This window comes from Equus asinus, chromosome 22 (assembly GCF_041296235.1).
Source record: "Equus asinus isolate D_3611 breed Donkey chromosome 22, EquAss-T2T_v2, whole genome shotgun sequence".
Lineage (NCBI taxonomy): Eukaryota > Metazoa > Chordata > Mammalia > Perissodactyla > Equidae > Equus > Equus asinus.
The window spans coordinates 42,374,893-42,391,799 of NC_091811.1; the positions used below are offsets into that span (position 1 = coordinate 42,374,893).

The window sequence follows — 16,907 nt, forward strand, 5'->3', positions numbered from 1 at the left end:
TTTATAAACCAGAGCACAGAGAGATTAATTAATTTACCTGAACTCTCATAGTTGGTACTATATGGAGCTGCAGTTTAAATCCAGATCTTTCAATCTCTAAATTTGTGCTCTGCTCCTTAACACATTACACATTTCCCTGAGCATGTTACAACATTCGAGATTGCGTGTCATCATTTTCCTCAATCCCTTCTCCTGTCTACTCTAAAAGCAATAACCAGTTTCAGCTCACTTGCTAACAACAGGGTGGGCAATGAGCTTCCACATATTTTAAACAAGCAGCTAGATTAGCAGCCTTTCAGGGTTTATTACTTCTCCCAGAGTCGACGCAGGAAGCATCTGTAGGTGACAATCACTTGGCCAAAAACCAAGAGCTGATGAGTGTGATAGGTCCACCAATCACCACAAAGCAGAAAGCTGAAGGCTAACACAACTCTGCCCAACATCAGCTCAGATGTTGCTGCCTTCCAAGCACCACTCCCAAAATATATTACTGGTCACACGACTAGGCTTTCTAATTGTTTCTTTGTCTCTTAGCTACTGAGCAACATATTGCTTCTATGTGGGGAAGAGGTAATGCATCTTTGGGCCCAAGATTTCAAAAGAAAATCTTCATCTATATGCAGGGTTGTCTTGAGTCAGCTCTCTTTAAGATTTATCAATCAATACATAGGCTATGCCAATGAGAAAAATAACATGCCTATAAAGGTGAGGCCAAGTTGATAGCTATTTTGCTTTGTCCTCCAGATTTTAAATAATATCTTCTGTAATTTCTTTGGATCACTGATGATTGAACAATTCAAATGTCCCTAAAAGCAATCTGAGCCTTGCAGAATCAACAACACAATTTAAACAGATGAAGGATTAATCTGGGAAGGAAATTTGTTTGTAAGCACAAATGACCAGCTGAGATAGGGAGACTGAGAATAATTTTCTAATATGCATCTGTTATCCTTGTCACAGATGATTAGACCAGGAATTTGCCCCCTCTCAAAAACACTCAAGGTCCAAAAAAACACCAGCTCAGTCGCAACTGTGAACCCATGCTACATATAGTTATACGAATCCTAAAAAATAACAAAGTGAAACAGGCATATGCAATCGTTCAGCCACATCTCCTTCATCCGGTCTTTATACAAGTGATATTTTTTTATTTTTTTCATGCCAACCATGACTGGAAGGCATAAACACAGGAACAGACGTGACGCTCTTCCCTGCATTTCTGCCTTCCAGTCATGGTTCGCATTCACCTGGGATGCTCTACTTTCCTTTCTTCAACTATACATTGAATGAATAATTATTAGGCACTTTCTGTATGCAAAACATTGGACTAGATACTAAGCAGATACAAAGGTGAATAGGACACAGTTCCTGTCCTATGGGAACTTATAATTTAATAATTGTCTGATACACTTTCAAATGTTTATTCAACAAGCGCGAAGTTACTAAGTGACAGAAAAAGGATTTGATGTTGGGACTGTGATATGAACACATGGGCTCCTGGCTCTAGAATATTTATTTTCCAATAAGGGGACAGATATTTGTAAACAAATATGTGCAGCAAAATGTGGAACGCATATAATAAATTCATTACAGATACAGAAAAGAAGGGATAGTCAATTCTAGCTGAAGGATCAGGGAAAGTCTTCATAGTGAGGGTTATGCTCTAACTATCATTACAGTCTATCAAGTGAGATGACTGAGGCAGAACTACTCCCACGAGGACGGAGTCATGAGCATCATGGTTCTCTCAGGAAATGCAAGTGGTCTGAAATGGCTTAGAGTTTAGAGAGGACAGTGGGGAGGGAGAGCGTCATGGGACGGAGAGAGAAAGAGATGAGGCTGAAAAGCTAGGACAGGATTTGGAAGATCTCCATGGACTTATTTCATAGGAAATTAACGGGTCTTAAACAAGAGTAAGAGTATGGTATTTGCCATTTCTGAACAGCATTCTGGCAGCCCAACGTGCAGGAACTGCGGCAGCAAGGAGGAGGTTGGCCAAAGCAAGATGGGAGGTTCAAGAGTAAAGGAACTAATGCCATGGTCTCTGCAAGAGTCAGACAGCTCTGGATCTGGTCAGAAGCAGAGTGGTCCGTCATGTTAAAGAGACGATGTAGAAGAGGCAGAAGCTCAGGGCTTGAGGTTCAACTGGCAGAAATTCCACTCGATAATGACAGCATAGAGAAAATGCTGGGGAGGACTTATTCGTTGTAGGGACGCAAACTGGAATTTCAGGAGTACTAATATGTAGTTTGAAAAAACCTGAAGTAATTATGATGATGATAACCCTTGTTTAGAATAGTTGGTTTAGACCATGCCCCCAAGATGAAAGTGATTCAACCACTCAATAGTTTCATTTTTTAAATCACAGCATTTTATACGTCCACTGGAAATATTCGTCAATCATCATCATCACCACCACCATAGATTAAACTAATTCATCTATTTATTGCCCTCACTGAAACAAAGTGGCTTTATAATTTTGGTTTTTTCTAACATAGTTAGAACCACTCTTGAGGTCAGGGTCTCTGGAAAGATTGGATGTAACCAGGCAGAACATAATAGTTCAGGTTAAATGTAGTCAAATGAGCACTTAGATACTTCAGCTGTGTTATGAGCACCTAGGAAATTATTTAGGCAGTCCAACAAAACTTTGCAACAAGACAAATGTAAGAAATGATATGATTTATGGATAGTGACTGGATTTAAATAAACACAATCATTTTTCACTTGTGCACATAAAAATAAATTCTATTTTTTTCCTTTTCCTACAGAAAGTATTGTTTCCTTTTCCATTTTCCCATTCTCGACGCTTTTTGTTTAGTGGAATATAGGCTTTTCTAAAATTTTGTTTTACCATGTTGTGGCAGAAAATTAAAACTGGTGGAGCAAATACACAGGGAAAGCATGTTAGCAGATGAAAAACCTATTGCTTCTTGAAGTGGCCAAGCCACCAATAGCTCTTCTTACCCCAGATTATACCCAAGTGAAACCACCATGTCTTGCTGGACTTTATCAGTTCAGTTCATAAAAGTAATTTATAGAAACATCTTTCCCCAACACAAAATCTTCCTTAGGTCAAAGACATGTTCACTTATTTTCCTATTTAGAATGTTATGTAGGAGGGCCAGCCTGGTGGCGTAGCCATTAAGTTCGCGCACTCCACTTCAGCGGCCCGGAGTTCACCGGTTCAGATCCCGGGCATGGATCTACACACTGTTCATGAACCCACGTTCTTGCAGCATCCCATATAAAAGAACTAGAAGGACTTACAACTAGGATATACAACTATGCACTGGGGCTTTGGGGAGAAAAAAAGAAAAAAGGGAAGACTGGCAACAGATGTTAGCTCAGGGCAAACAAAAAAGAAAAGAAAAGAGGAGCTGGCCTGGTGGTTAAGTTTGTGCACTCTGCTTTGGCAGCCCAGGGTTCACAGGTTCAGATCCCGGGCACAGACCTACACATCATTCATCAAGGCATGCTCTACCGGCATCCCATATTCAAAGTAGACGAAGATTGGCAACAGATGTTCGCTCACGGCCAATCTTCCTCACAAAACAAACAAACAAACAAAAAGAATGTTATCTAGGATATCATACATACAAATTCTATTACTTCTCTCTCCTTGTTTTTTACATAGTATTCATCCCAGATTAAATAAGTAAACCGTCTGTCAGTATTTAGGAAGTACTAAGTGCCTATTTCTAAAACCAGCTTTGCTCTACTTAGAGACAAAGTAAGTTAACTTGAAATTATTTGTTTCTCATTTCTTCACAAATAAAACTTTATTGAATGTTTATATAAACTAAGATTGAATAATTACATTTTTATTACATTGTATGGTAAAGTGAGTAATTTTAATGCTCTTACTGTGCATATCAACCAATATTTTTAAGGGTGTAGACATACACAAACTCATGGGTGTCCAGATTCCTCCTTCCAATCTGTCCATCAGGCAGCAAACATTTATTGAAAACCTTTTATGTGCAAAGCACACAGCTAGGTTTTGTGAAAATCAATGATAAAACAAATGCACACTCATAAAGTTGGTAGGAGAGCAAGACAAGCAAAAACCTAAATAATTATAAGCACAATAAAATAAAAGTACAAGAAATGCGGTGTGGGAACTCAAAGGACGAGACAATTAATTACAGTTGCAAGAGTCTAGGAAAACCTCACGGGTTGCTGTAAGTGAGGTATATCTTGACAACCAAGGCTAGGCTCAGAAATGTGAGGGGGGTGGGCAGAAGGCTTTTCAGCCTGTCCAAAAGCATCAATAATGGTGAGAAGTGAGAGTATACACCAGAGATTTGGAGATGAGCAAGTGCTCCACTTTGGCTATGGTCCACGTCTGAGCGGAGACTGGAGGGCGCTGTCTGGGCAGGATGAGGAAAGACGCTGAACCCCATGTTAAGGTGCTTGGATTCTATTCTGTAAACAAGGAGGAAACGCTGAAACTTTCTGCAAAAAGAAAATCACACAATTCAGCCTTTGTTTAGGAAGCTAACTACACAATATGTGAAAAATAGACCAAGGAAGTGAATTCTGGAGTCATAGAGAATATTTTAATAGTCTAGGGGATAGTAACTTCCTGAACAAGAATGGCGGCAGCACGAATGGAAAGGAAGTGACAAACACTTTGGAGAGCTGTGTAGACAAGTTTCAGTGACTGCTCAGTCACGGTAAGTCAGTCAAAGGTTCTAACAATTAAAAAGTAACAGCACTCACGCCACATCGTATTGGTTTATTTTATTTCAAAAGTCAACTCTAGCCGTCTTTCCCACAAAGCCCAGGTGCTCCGTGAGAATCCCTCCAGCTACTACTTCAGGCAGCCAGCACTTAAGATCTAACCCACTTGCATCTCCACTATAAGCTCTATATTTGCCACAGAGTGGTAGGAAAAAAGGTAACATAATACAAAAGTAAACTGCAAGAGAGGCACAGATACCTATTAACGTCAAACACTGTTCCTTTTCAGGATGAAGAAAACTAGCTATAGATCCCTATTAAGAGGAAAAACTAGAACAGCAACAGCAGAACTTGACATCCCTTTGGGAAGAGACTATTAAGCGAAATGAGGACTTTGAAGTAGGAAGTGGTTGGCATTAGAAATAATCTACCTTAATATCACTTTTAAAACTCAGACACTAGAATTAGGGCCTAAGCTTTCAAATGGCCATTGACGATTGATCACAAGATTTCCTTAAATCAGAGCATCTTTATATTTTATTTCAAGGTCCTGCTTCTAGAAGCGTAGCATTATCAAGCCCCTAGTCACATCCAGGTCATGCAGACCAGGGATTCAACCTTTCATAGGAACTAGTGCCCAGAGAAGTGGTGGGACTGTCAAAGGTCACAGAGCCAGTGTCAGAAAAAGAATAAAAGCTCAGGGGTTTCCACTATACTTTGAGGACACATTCCATAAGGCAGCAGGAAGTCACATAAATGACATTCAAATGGCAAAACTATTTAAGTGAAACAAAGACACTGAAACCATTTAATTTAAATTATGGGACAAATCTTGACTTGAAAATCAATCATCTTTCCCCTAGTATATTTCATACTTCTCTCCAAAGATATTTTAAATTCACTAATTTTAATTACCAATTAAGAGAAACAGTCACTAATAACTAAATATTGATTATGTCTCCTTTTCCCAATGCCTACAAAGAGGCTTTGGATAAAACCACTGGCATAAAAATCAATTGAGATCAACTTTCTAATGTTTCTGCTTCCACAATTAATTTAAAAGTTCAGATATCAAGATAAGTCAGATAATAAGCTGTGTCCAAAATAGTAGGTAATTTAGATGGGCTTAGCAAATAAAGTTATTGTTCTGGTATAGTTCTCAGGTATCACTTAGAGTCTCCCTCATTTGCTCTCTCTCTCTACTAGCTCTTTCTCTCCCATATTCTTGGCTTTATAGCTGGGAAACATGAGACCAGAGTTATACACATTGAGATGGCACAATAATAAGGACCTGTGGCCAGTAAGAAACAAATTTATCAAAATGATTCTAAAACCACTATTATGCTAAATAAGGCTGAGAAATGTGTTGGTTTCAACCAGTTATGGCAATTATAATCATATCTGGTTCATTACACCCTCTGACATTTGAGATCGTTCTTAATAAAATTAATGTGTCACTTGTTACTTATTATACATAGAGAGAGGGAGGGAGGGAGAGCAGCTAATTAGCAAAGTAGAAAATACTGACTTTTACAAATTCATGTCACAATTCAGCCAGTCAGAATACTGTAGTGGCATTTTCAACATCTAAGTAATTATTTTATTTACATGGAATTCTGCAGAACATATGTGCGGTGAAAGGAACCCTGGAATGTATTAATGAAAAGCTGGCAAGTTAAATGATGACTTCCTCAGTATTAAGAAAGCAGTGGATTGAAATAGGCTTGAGGTCAATTCTCAACTCCAATGGCAAATACAAATGTCATATAGTCGATTCAATTAATTTTCCTCTACTTTTAATTTGCCGCGTCCATCACCTTTCTCCAGCATTTAGCTTTCATCTCACTCTGCCTGCTGATTTCTAGTTAAATAGTCCTTTCATTACTTAATTTCCCACAGCTTCATTAGGTAACTCAGCAGTGGAAAAAAGATAAGAATCAATACTTGGAAATTAAACATCAAATTGTTAAAGTTTATGCCATTCATCTGAATTGTTCTACCCACAGCTTTCATCAATTGGAGACAGAAAAAACACAAAAGAATTCTATATCCCGCTTTGTGACAGTATTGATATCATCCATTATAATTGTGTCTCCCAGCTTTGTAGCTTCTTTTCAGTCGCTAACACATCAATACTGATAGGAAAGAGCCTGTCCTTAAAGCCTAAGATAAAGAACTTCTGGAAGAGTGACAGCATATGGCTAGCGGTCAGAAAAATACACCTAAGAATTAGACAAAAATGGGCTCAACCTTACCACCTCCTAGATGCGTGACTTAGGCCAAACTACTTCAATTCTCTCTGAACCTCAATCTCACCTGTCAAATGGGACATAACATCACCTGTTTTACAAAATTGTTGTAAGGACTGAGTGAATTAGCATGTGCTAAGTGCTTTACACATTGCCTCACATAGATTTAGATTTTGACATTCATTTAAATAAAATATATAACCAATGTGCAAAGCTGTCATGTTTCTTGCCTCATTAGTACAGCTTATATTCAAATAGCTTTACTGTCTAATAAATAGAAATATTTCCCAGGGACTATCAATGATATTTTATTTCTTCAGAGTTTCAGGAAGTTATCTGATAATTCCCTCTGAATGTTTGGAGTATTATTCTTTGTAGAATAAACTTGACAAAATGTCTCACAATTTGAAAAGGAATGCCTGGTAGCTAATGTCCCTGGCTGAGAGGCATTAATACTGATGGTAGTCATAAGTTTGAAAAAATTACAGTATTGGGTGTCAGGCAGTGAACATTGGCCACTGGGGCAAAACACCTTTGAAATACATCTCATTTTATTATTGGCAATAAATGCTTGTCCTCCTTCAGCCTGTGCGGTGTTCTACTTGGATTTCTGTTTTATCATGTGTCTGACATGAAAGAGCTGTCTAAACGTTGATTTTATTGGTCAGATGCAAGATGGTGCTAGAATGTGTTTCATTCTAACGTTTTGTTGTTAAAGATTACCTCCTTACCTGTCAAACCCCATTAGTCCAGTCTGATTGTGTGTGTTGGCATGGGGAAGCCGTGGGGCGAAATCTGTAGAAACTGAGTATGCATTTCCAAATCCACACTCTTCTGACCTCTGTTTTATTCTGCTTCCCTCTACATTTAGGTCTGCAGCCTGGGCTATAATGGATGGTCTTTAACGTGCAGTTTTATAACTGTCACCTTGCATTGCGTATTTCTATGACTCGCCAAATGGATTGTAAATTTGTCCAAAGTACAGGTGTCCTCTCTTCTATGTTGCTTGCAAGTCACACAGTAATATACTGATAAGAAACTGAGATAAGACTAACAACTATCATGTGCTTTTCTCATGACAGACATGACGTTAGGCACTTTACAGACAATTTCATTTACTACCCAATAATTCCATAAATTTGGTTTTTATACCATTTCCATGCTGCTGATTAGGAAATGAGATTCCAAAAGTTGAACCAAGTTATCCAAAAAGGGATAAAAATGGGATTTAAAGACATCTGTCTGACTCCTAATTCCATTTTCTTGCAGTTAGACTCCACTGCCCCAAATTCTCATTAATCTTTAAATGCAACTTTCTCATGGGAAAAAAAGTATTTAGAAAGGTGCAGCCAGTAGTGTAGACTTGACTCTGCTTATTTAAAGAGCAATGGGGGGGCAAAATAACCAAAACGAGCTATTAAAATCTCCTTGAGAAGATAGCTTACTAATAGCTTCAGCTCGAGAAGACTAGCCTCAGGAAAAAAAATCATAGACGTTACCAAGCGTTTGTAAATAATAATCTGATCTGTGGCATTATTTTGAATAGTAACTTTTGAAATAAATTTCGGAAAATAATAGAAAAGTTAAACAAATATAGCATACCCAGAGGCCAGCGTACTGTACAGACACAAAAGGTTATATTTCCAAAAACTAATGACAGCAATATCATCATGATATAATAGTAACAGAAAAGCACGGAAGATAAATTGTATAGAATATAGTATGATCCCATCATACAATGTGAGAACATAAAGACACACACACACAGAGGGAGAGAGAGGAAATGACTATAAATATGATCTTATAAATGAGAGAGAAATGAACTAAATGCTCATAGTTTGAGGAAATAGTGGGTGATTTTTATTTTGTGTTTATATTCATTTGTAATTACTGAGTACTTAATGTGACAAGCAGTGTTTTAACTTATGTTGATGTACTAATTTATTTAACTCTTGAAACAAATAAAAGAGGAGGGGGCTATTATTATTCCCAGTTTACAGATGAAGAAATTGAGGAACAGAGAGAATAGGTAACTTTCCAAGGTTTCACAGCTAGTAAATGGTAGACTGGCCTAGTTCCACACCCATGCTCTTCCAGCCTAGGCAAAACTGGCTCTAACAAGCAAGTGTTATATTCTAAAACAGGCTAGCAACTGAATAAAACCCCTTTGAGAGGAACTGTTTTTCTTCTCTGCCTTGAGTAAACTCAGTAAGGAACGCGAGCTTCTGCTTGTTATGCCACAAACGAGGTACCTGAAAGAACACAGCTGTTAACACCCTTTCCCGTGGGGCCCTGCTTTGTGAATTGCTTCTAGACTCACATTCTCCACATCCCAAGGCCCGAAATGCTAAAAAACACAGGGCAGACCAAAATATTGGTGGAACAACAACCTGAGTAAAACTTTTCTCTGCTAAAATATACCTGGGCGACTCCCACATTAAGAGTTCAAAATCGCCGTCCAGATACGCCCCTAGAACAAATTTCTCTGAAACTCTGGGGCTAGGACAAACCCAAATATGGCCCCAAAAAGCATAACACGGTGACTGCAGTTCTGAACCTCAGGACTTCAGGAACCGCCCAGCCAGAAGATTAGGGTTATGGCCATTCCACGACTGCTCTCAGTTTACCTATCATACGCCTTGTTAACAGGATAACAGGCTTTCTAATTTCCTTCACTTGTAGTAATTTCGTAATTTATCAGTTAGCAACATCATTTGAAAACCTATTTACAGACTAACTTTAAACTTTTTGTCTGACTACAGAAGGGTAAACTGTGTCTAAGAGATAAACCAAAGTGGACCCAGGTGGAGCCCCCAACTGCTGTGTTTGAACACTCTGATTCTCTTTCACCACAGATAATCGGAACAGCACAGGTATCTGCTTCAAAGTGGGCCAATTCCCGCTGGACCAATCAGATTCTCCCTCTTAGGATCTGAATTTGCTTTCCCAGATGGTCCGTTAATCACTAAGTATAGCTGGAAATATAACGTGTAAACTTGCAAAGTATATGCCACCAGTGGATGGAGAAACAGAGAAAAAAAGTCTTCAAAGCAAGAGAAGAACAAAGAAGATGTGGAGAGGACCACATGAAAGGGAGAAGAAAGTAAAAAACTTTCAAAATTTCAATCATCTTCCGGTTTTGTTCAAAATACACTTGCAGGCTGTCAAAATCTTTCATATTATAAGATCACACAACCCCACTTATTCCAGCAGAGAAGCAAGACCAGAGACAGTGCTGAACTTGACACTATCATTTCTAATAGTGACATCTAACAGCAATCATTTTCGTCTGCATAATGCTTTCTCTTTCACAAAAGGCCTATAAACAATGATGTGCAAGAATATGATTAACAATGAGTTCTCCCAAAAAAGTGGAATGCATATGTCTGTGGACATAATTTATTATAAATTTTATTGATATAAAGTATGCGTAGCTGAGCACACAATTTACATATAATTTTTATTGTAAATTTCATAGGGTCAATTGATTCCCACAGAATGTCTTAAGTGCAGACAACAAGAAAACAATAAGTCAAACCCTGATTTGCAGTGTTTGCCAGTTTCCGTGGTGTAACTATTCCCAGCATGGCCAGTTTCGAGCTACCAATGGGATGTCACTGACCATGGATTGAAATGAGATGAGTAGTGGCACACAACTGCATAATGTTTTCACCACACAGATTAAAAAGACAGAACATAGATGATAGTAAAGGGTATAGATAATGGTAAAATGTAGTAGAGTAATTAGGAAGTAAGAACTTTGAGTGTCTTAACTTTATTTTTAATAGAATTTATTTAATTTTAGGTTTACATGACAATTTTTAGTAATCCCTTTAATAACTGGCACACAAATTCCTATCTCAATGCCATCTAAGCCAGCTGCCACACATCACTGAAAAGTGTCCTCCAAACTCCTTACTAAGGCAGATAGTGCTAATCCAAACCAAGTGACTACAGTCACAGAGTCATTTGCTCATCAAACTAGATTAAAATTTTTAGAGTGTAGGGTAATGCTAAAAAAAAGCCTGCTACAAAATTTCCAACAGACAGTTCATCATCCTTGTATAATATGGGGTCTGAGAAGCCAGCAGTGCCAGCAGAGCCTGACAACATCTTGTTGGCATGCTGGGGTGGGTGGTGCAAGACGAGAAAGGATCACCAATGGTGCTACCCAAAGCAAACAGGAACTTTTGACTCTACCACTCACATGACACTAGGTTCAGAACTGATTTATTCATAGATTTGTTCATTTCACCACCATATATATATTTTTTTAAATTTAGTGGTATAACTAGCACATGGTAACTTGTTCAAAGTCCAGATTCCTGGGACTTACTCCCACAAATTTTGATGCAGTGGATCTTGTGGGGCACCTAGGAGTTTATGTTTTAACAGGCAACCTCCCCTCCCCTTGCCAGATGATTCATTCAGAGAATTATGGCATCCAGCATTTATTTACCTCACATTCTGTGCGAAGCTCAGAATACACGGACACGAAACAGACAAAACATGTCCTGAAGGAGAACACAGATACCAAGAATTATAATATAACTATGATACTGGTACATACCAGGGGCTTTGGGAATACAGCAAAATCCAGCTTGGGAGAGGAGTCATGAGAGAAAATGATGCTTGACCTGAGTCTTGAAGAAGGAGCACAGGCTAATCAGGAAGAGAAGGGGAAGGGAGGAAGGGATGCTCAGGCCAGGGAGAGCACATGCACACAGCCACACAAGCAGAGAGCTTGGTCCAGCAGGATAACAGCACATGCCCTGGGACAGTATCCACATTTATCTGTCACGATCTTTGGCATGTAGTAAGCACATATCTGTTAGACTACATTCAGTCACGAATTCGTGTGAGGAGTGGTGAGAGATTAGGCAAAAGAGTTATGGCCGTTCAGGAAGAACTTTTTAAGATGTTTAGCACAAAGGCGGCACTCAATAAATGTCCACTTCATATTCTTCCTTAGATACTAGTGTTTAAAATTAATTTTATTGCCATTATAGGATTATTGCTATGAAAGGATGACCTATGGTAGCTAACCTACAAAGCCTAGAAATACAGAATCCTCTCACTGCTTTTAAATGGATAAGCTAATTTCCCAATCAGAGAAAAAGACATAAATCATCAAAATAGTGTGTTAGAAATAGCGCAACAAACCAAGTTCCCAAGGAAAACAGGTGATTACTGTACATTATTTTTCCCATTGGTTTTACCTCATTCCATATTAATCTGTTTTCAGAATAAAATGGGAATGTTAGAAATGTTACTTTATGTTTCTAAGGTGGTATCATTTCAGCTATAGACATTTTAATTGGGTAAGCCAAGTAACTTAAAAATCTATGAATTAACATAATAAAGAAAAATGAATGCAAGAAATGCTAAACAATGGGTTGAAGGGAAGTCAAAAAGTAGGAGCTTGTCTCTACATCAATAAAGCTAGCAAAGTGCATTTGTCACCCTAACAATCAAGTTTGTATTCACAACAAAACTTCCACGTCTACTGTCTCTTCTCTAAAGCAAACCACGCCCATCCATCCTGTCTCTCCTCGAGCCCCATCTCCTCTCTGTAGTTTATTCCAAGCACTTTGTTCCACCATGATCCCTTCCCTCCGTATGAATGAACCTCATCTTTAGATTTAGTCCTACATTATCACGTGTCATGTAATATTTATCTCCCAACCAGATTTTACATTTTCAGAGAACTTCTCTTCCTTTTCTCACAGAGAATGGCATAACGCTAGACAAATAAAAGACACTCAAACACTTGATGAATGAATAGACTAAATGATTTCCATGAATTATATTTAGCTTCAAGCTTCGATTGCTGATTTGCTAACCTCACCCAAAATGACGATGAAAATGGCATAAAGTTATTAAAAAGTCTGAGACTGGGGGCAGCGAAAGGAGCTTATCAAAAGGGATTCTATTCCTGAGTTGCTTTTTAAGTGTTAGCAAATCATCAGAGGTCTCTGATATGAAAAGGCAAGGGAATTCCTTGCTCTGCTTGCTCATAGTAGGACTCAGGAGCCTACAATGGTGCCCTATTGCTATGCGAAATCCCCATGAACATGCTAGGAAATGTGCTCTTTATGCACATGAAAGAAGAAAGAGAAAGAGGGAACAGGGTATCCCAAGGCTGCCTCTATCCTTGTCTTCTTTAACTGCTTTACTGAAGCTCAAAAGAGCCAGACTATTTACAGAATTCCATAACTGAATCATATATAATACATTTATTCAATAAACATCCTTTCTAATATCATAATAATAGCTAACACTTTTGAACATGTTCTTTTGTGTCAACATTGTATATGACACTTTTCAGACATCATCTTATTAAAATCTGATAACACTCCATATAAGGTAAATACCATAATTATCCTCATTTTAGAGATGAAGAAGCTTAGATTCAGTAAGAATTTACTCCAAGGTAACAACACGAGTAAGTCACAAAGCTAGAATCTGTCACCAGGTCTCATGTCAAAGGCCAAAGGAGACCACCATCTCTGATCACAAGATTCAATTCTCAACAGTATAAGTACTTGGGTTCTCTTTCAGGAATTTTTTTCTATCTGAACAGTTAAAAATTAAAAATAAGACACCAAATCAATGATATGAAAAAGGGCTGGAACAAGCGACTCTCCAGGGTCCGAGGGAGCAAGCTAAAACAACCTGGCTTAAAGCCAACTGACTTCAGAATTCCCAGCACACCCACAGCAAACAAGCATCCAAAAAAGGGGAGTTAAATGTGGACCCTATTGGCAGAAAGACCAGCCAAGATATAATTTCCCCAGCATCCCTAAAGAGCTTATGGGAAATTCAGATTTAATTTACAGCATTTCTATATTCATTCCACATACAGGCTACATGCCCTTTAGACTTTAGAGGATGTTGAGCAGAGGATAAGAATTCTAGAAAATGCCGCTATGGTAGGACTTCTGGCTATGCATTATCCATATATATTAATTAACCTTCCTCTAGCATCCAAAGTCAGCTTCAGAGTAAAGAAAAAGGCCTAGAAATTAATTTCTAAAAAGAGTTTTCCATACAGCTCCACCTGTTCAATTGACAGAAAGAAATCTCAGGCAGCACTTAAAGCAGTGACCACAATAAGGCAAGAGCTTGATGTCAGCTATCATTATCAGCATTATTGTTTTCAGAGTCTGAGGTCAGCCTTAAGAGGAAGCAAGCAATCAGGGACTGTAGTTTCAGGATAGCTAAAGGATAGGCCCTATTCCCTAATTAAAACCTCTGCTAGGGTTGTGGGTGCTTGAATTTTTACACACACACACACAAAACTCATTTCTTTGGCTTTAGACTTCGTCTTGTGAAAATGCAAAATCAAGTACCACTGGGGTGACAGCATTTTCAAGCTTCAGGGCTTATTTACATGGAAGATTACCCATGTTTATTAGATTTTTTTTCAAGGCAAGTTTTGCTAAGGAAAGGAAGGGGAGGATTTGAGGGCATTAAAAAAATCTTAGGGCGAAAGTGGACAAGTGAGAACAGAGTTTTCTACCGAGAGAGATCAAAGTGTGTGAAGAAGGGAGTAGGCGCTGGAGTCAATATTATAATTCGCAAATTCTCCCTTGCCTTCTATTGCCATTACCAATTTTGTGTTGTCTGCTCATCTCCTTCTCCAAATCTTCTGTGATATAGCAATTATGCTGCTTCATTTACAGGTAAACTGACCCAAAGAACGTCAGGTAAGGGAGTTGTGATAAGCACTCAAATGTGTCTACTTGCAGGCAGAAAGTCGTGACTTCCCAGATTTCAGGTAAGGCACGATTCGTCTGCAAAGAGGGCTGGAGCCGAAATCTCTATCAAGTTTAAGGCAAAAGGCCCGGTAGGGTGGGGGTAGAGCAAGCTGGATGGGTCCAGGAAGTGGGTGTGGAGGAAGCTGCGGAGGTTCGAGCCAACAGTGGTAATAGCAGATTTGCACGCGCCTAGCAGGGGGAGTCCCGGGCCTCCGCGCGCAGCGGTCACAAGCGCTTTTGGCACAGCTTTCCCCTTCGATTCCCGTCATCACCCAACGATACAGCTCAGAAAAAGGGCTTGAAAAGTGACAGGACAGAAAAAGGGCTTGTAAAGTGGGCGGTGGCCGGGGTTTCCGCCGCTGAGTCACACTCCAGGCAACTTTTACAGCATTTCCCAAAACGAAAAGAGGACATCTCAGTCCCGTAGCCCACCTCTCGCTTCTAGTTTCCCCTCTCCGCTCCGTGTCACTCGACCCGGGGGTGACTCCAGACCCACAACTGGGGTGTTCCCCACTCCTCGCACAACTTCTCACCCGCGCAAAGCCTCGGGGTACGCCGAGCGCTTACCAAGCGCTATCAACCCGGCAGATGGGAAGGCAGGAGGAAGGAGGGGAAGGGCTGCGTTCTCACCTGCAGGACACGGACACCTCCACCCGCGTGGCCGGGATGGCCGCGCTCAGCTGGTTCAAGTCCCCGATGCCCGCAGTGCTGGTGTAGCGGCTGTCCATCTTGGGAGGAGGTGCCGTGGACTTGTCTGGCGCCCACATCCACAGCTCGGGCAGACTGAGGGCTCAGAGCCCAGCTCCCGACAGACGGGGATGGGGTGGAGGGTGGAGGCAGAAGAAGGAGGCGGAGGCAGCTCGCGGGAAGGCGGAGGGAGGGGGAGGCGGAGGCGGACCTCCGCGCAGAGCGGCGAGGGAACCGCGAGCCAGTCCCAGCCGCGGCCGAAGCTGCCGGGGAAGTGGCGCACGGGGCTCCGGGCTGCCCTGCCCCCTCTTTGCAGGCGGCAGCCCCAGCGGGGGACGCTCCGTGATCCTCTCCTAGCTCTGGGCGTCCGGCTCTGCGGAGCCACGGCCAGCCTGGCTGGGTAGATGGCACCAGACCTAGACCCCAACCGTCTAGGAGAACAAACCCTGACCCGCCTGGCGTGCGGTTTGGGTTCTGTCTCCGCCTCTACACGCCCACACCCGCCTCCTGGGCCGCGACATCCCCCTCCTGTCAATCAGGTGCGGACGGGAATGTAAGGCAATTTCTTCGCCTGGGCTGGAAGCTGGAGGTGTGGGCGCCTCTGCCTGTTCTTAACTTCCCCCATCATAAATCCATACCTCCCCACCGCGCTGGTCCTCACCTCACCCGCGGAGCCCACGGATGTCCCTCCCACTATGCCCTGGGGCAGATGAGCAGAGTCCCCGCTTCTGGACTGACCTCCCTTGGCCACTTGAAGGTTGGGAAGGTGGAACGTGAGGACGATCTCCAACCTTCGGCACGCTATGGTAAAGTAACAGATAAATCTATGGGACAAGGCGGGAGCGGGGTGGACTTTAAGGTGAGGGGGGGAACTTTAGGATCTAAGGGAGCCATCGGGTTTCCCTCTTCCCTCAGTTCTCCTAATAGTGGAAATCTTCCTACAGTTGGAGCTCTTCTGCGGCCCCTCCTTTCCAAAAGCTTGGGAGTTCTGCCCTGAAACCTGGAGGTCACAACCATAGAACGCAGCTCCCTCACCCAGAGTCCCACCGGCAAGACCTGAATGAAACAGGACGGACGGAAGCAGAGAGGAGCCAGAGTGAGCGCTGCGTTTGGGAAACTGGATTCCGGGGCAGCCAGACTGGTGCCAGGATGCAGAAGCAGCCAAAGCAGCGGGAGGTACCCGCCGCTCCCCTCGGTTGCGGAGCTCTTTGTGGCCGGCACCTGCCCTCCCGCCTCACCCCTGCGCCTGCGGGGCTCCGAGCGCTCGCCACCAGGGGGCGACCGAGAACAGGACGCGGCGCCCCGCAGAGGAGGAGAGCGGGGAGGGGGGCCAGTGTCCACCTTCATTTAACGCGCCAAGCACAGAGTTTCCAGCTGGCTGGACCAACTCAGGAAGGAGCCCGTTTTTGTGATTGAGGACCTGCCATACGCTGTAACATTTTAATCCACTTGGAGCCACCTGCCTGGAGAGTCTGTAAAGCGGTGGGCGAAAATGTGTGGGCGCAGCTTGAGGCTTCCCCCTGCC

The 16,907-nt window shown here is 41.5% G+C and overlaps 1 protein-coding gene across 1 annotated transcript in view; it reads right to left on the reverse strand.

The window, feature by feature from the left end:
- CPNE8 (copine 8) overlaps positions 1–16,328 on the reverse strand; it is a 209,546-nt gene extending 193,218 nt beyond the window's left edge. The window contains exon 1 of the mRNA XM_014868145.3: positions 15,326–16,328. Within this exon, the coding sequence (XP_014723631.1) occupies positions 15,326–15,462 (137 nt within the window). The 5' untranslated portion in view covers positions 15,463–16,328. The remainder of the gene's footprint in view (positions 1–15,325) is intronic.
- Positions 16,329–16,907: the final 579 nt, after the last annotated feature.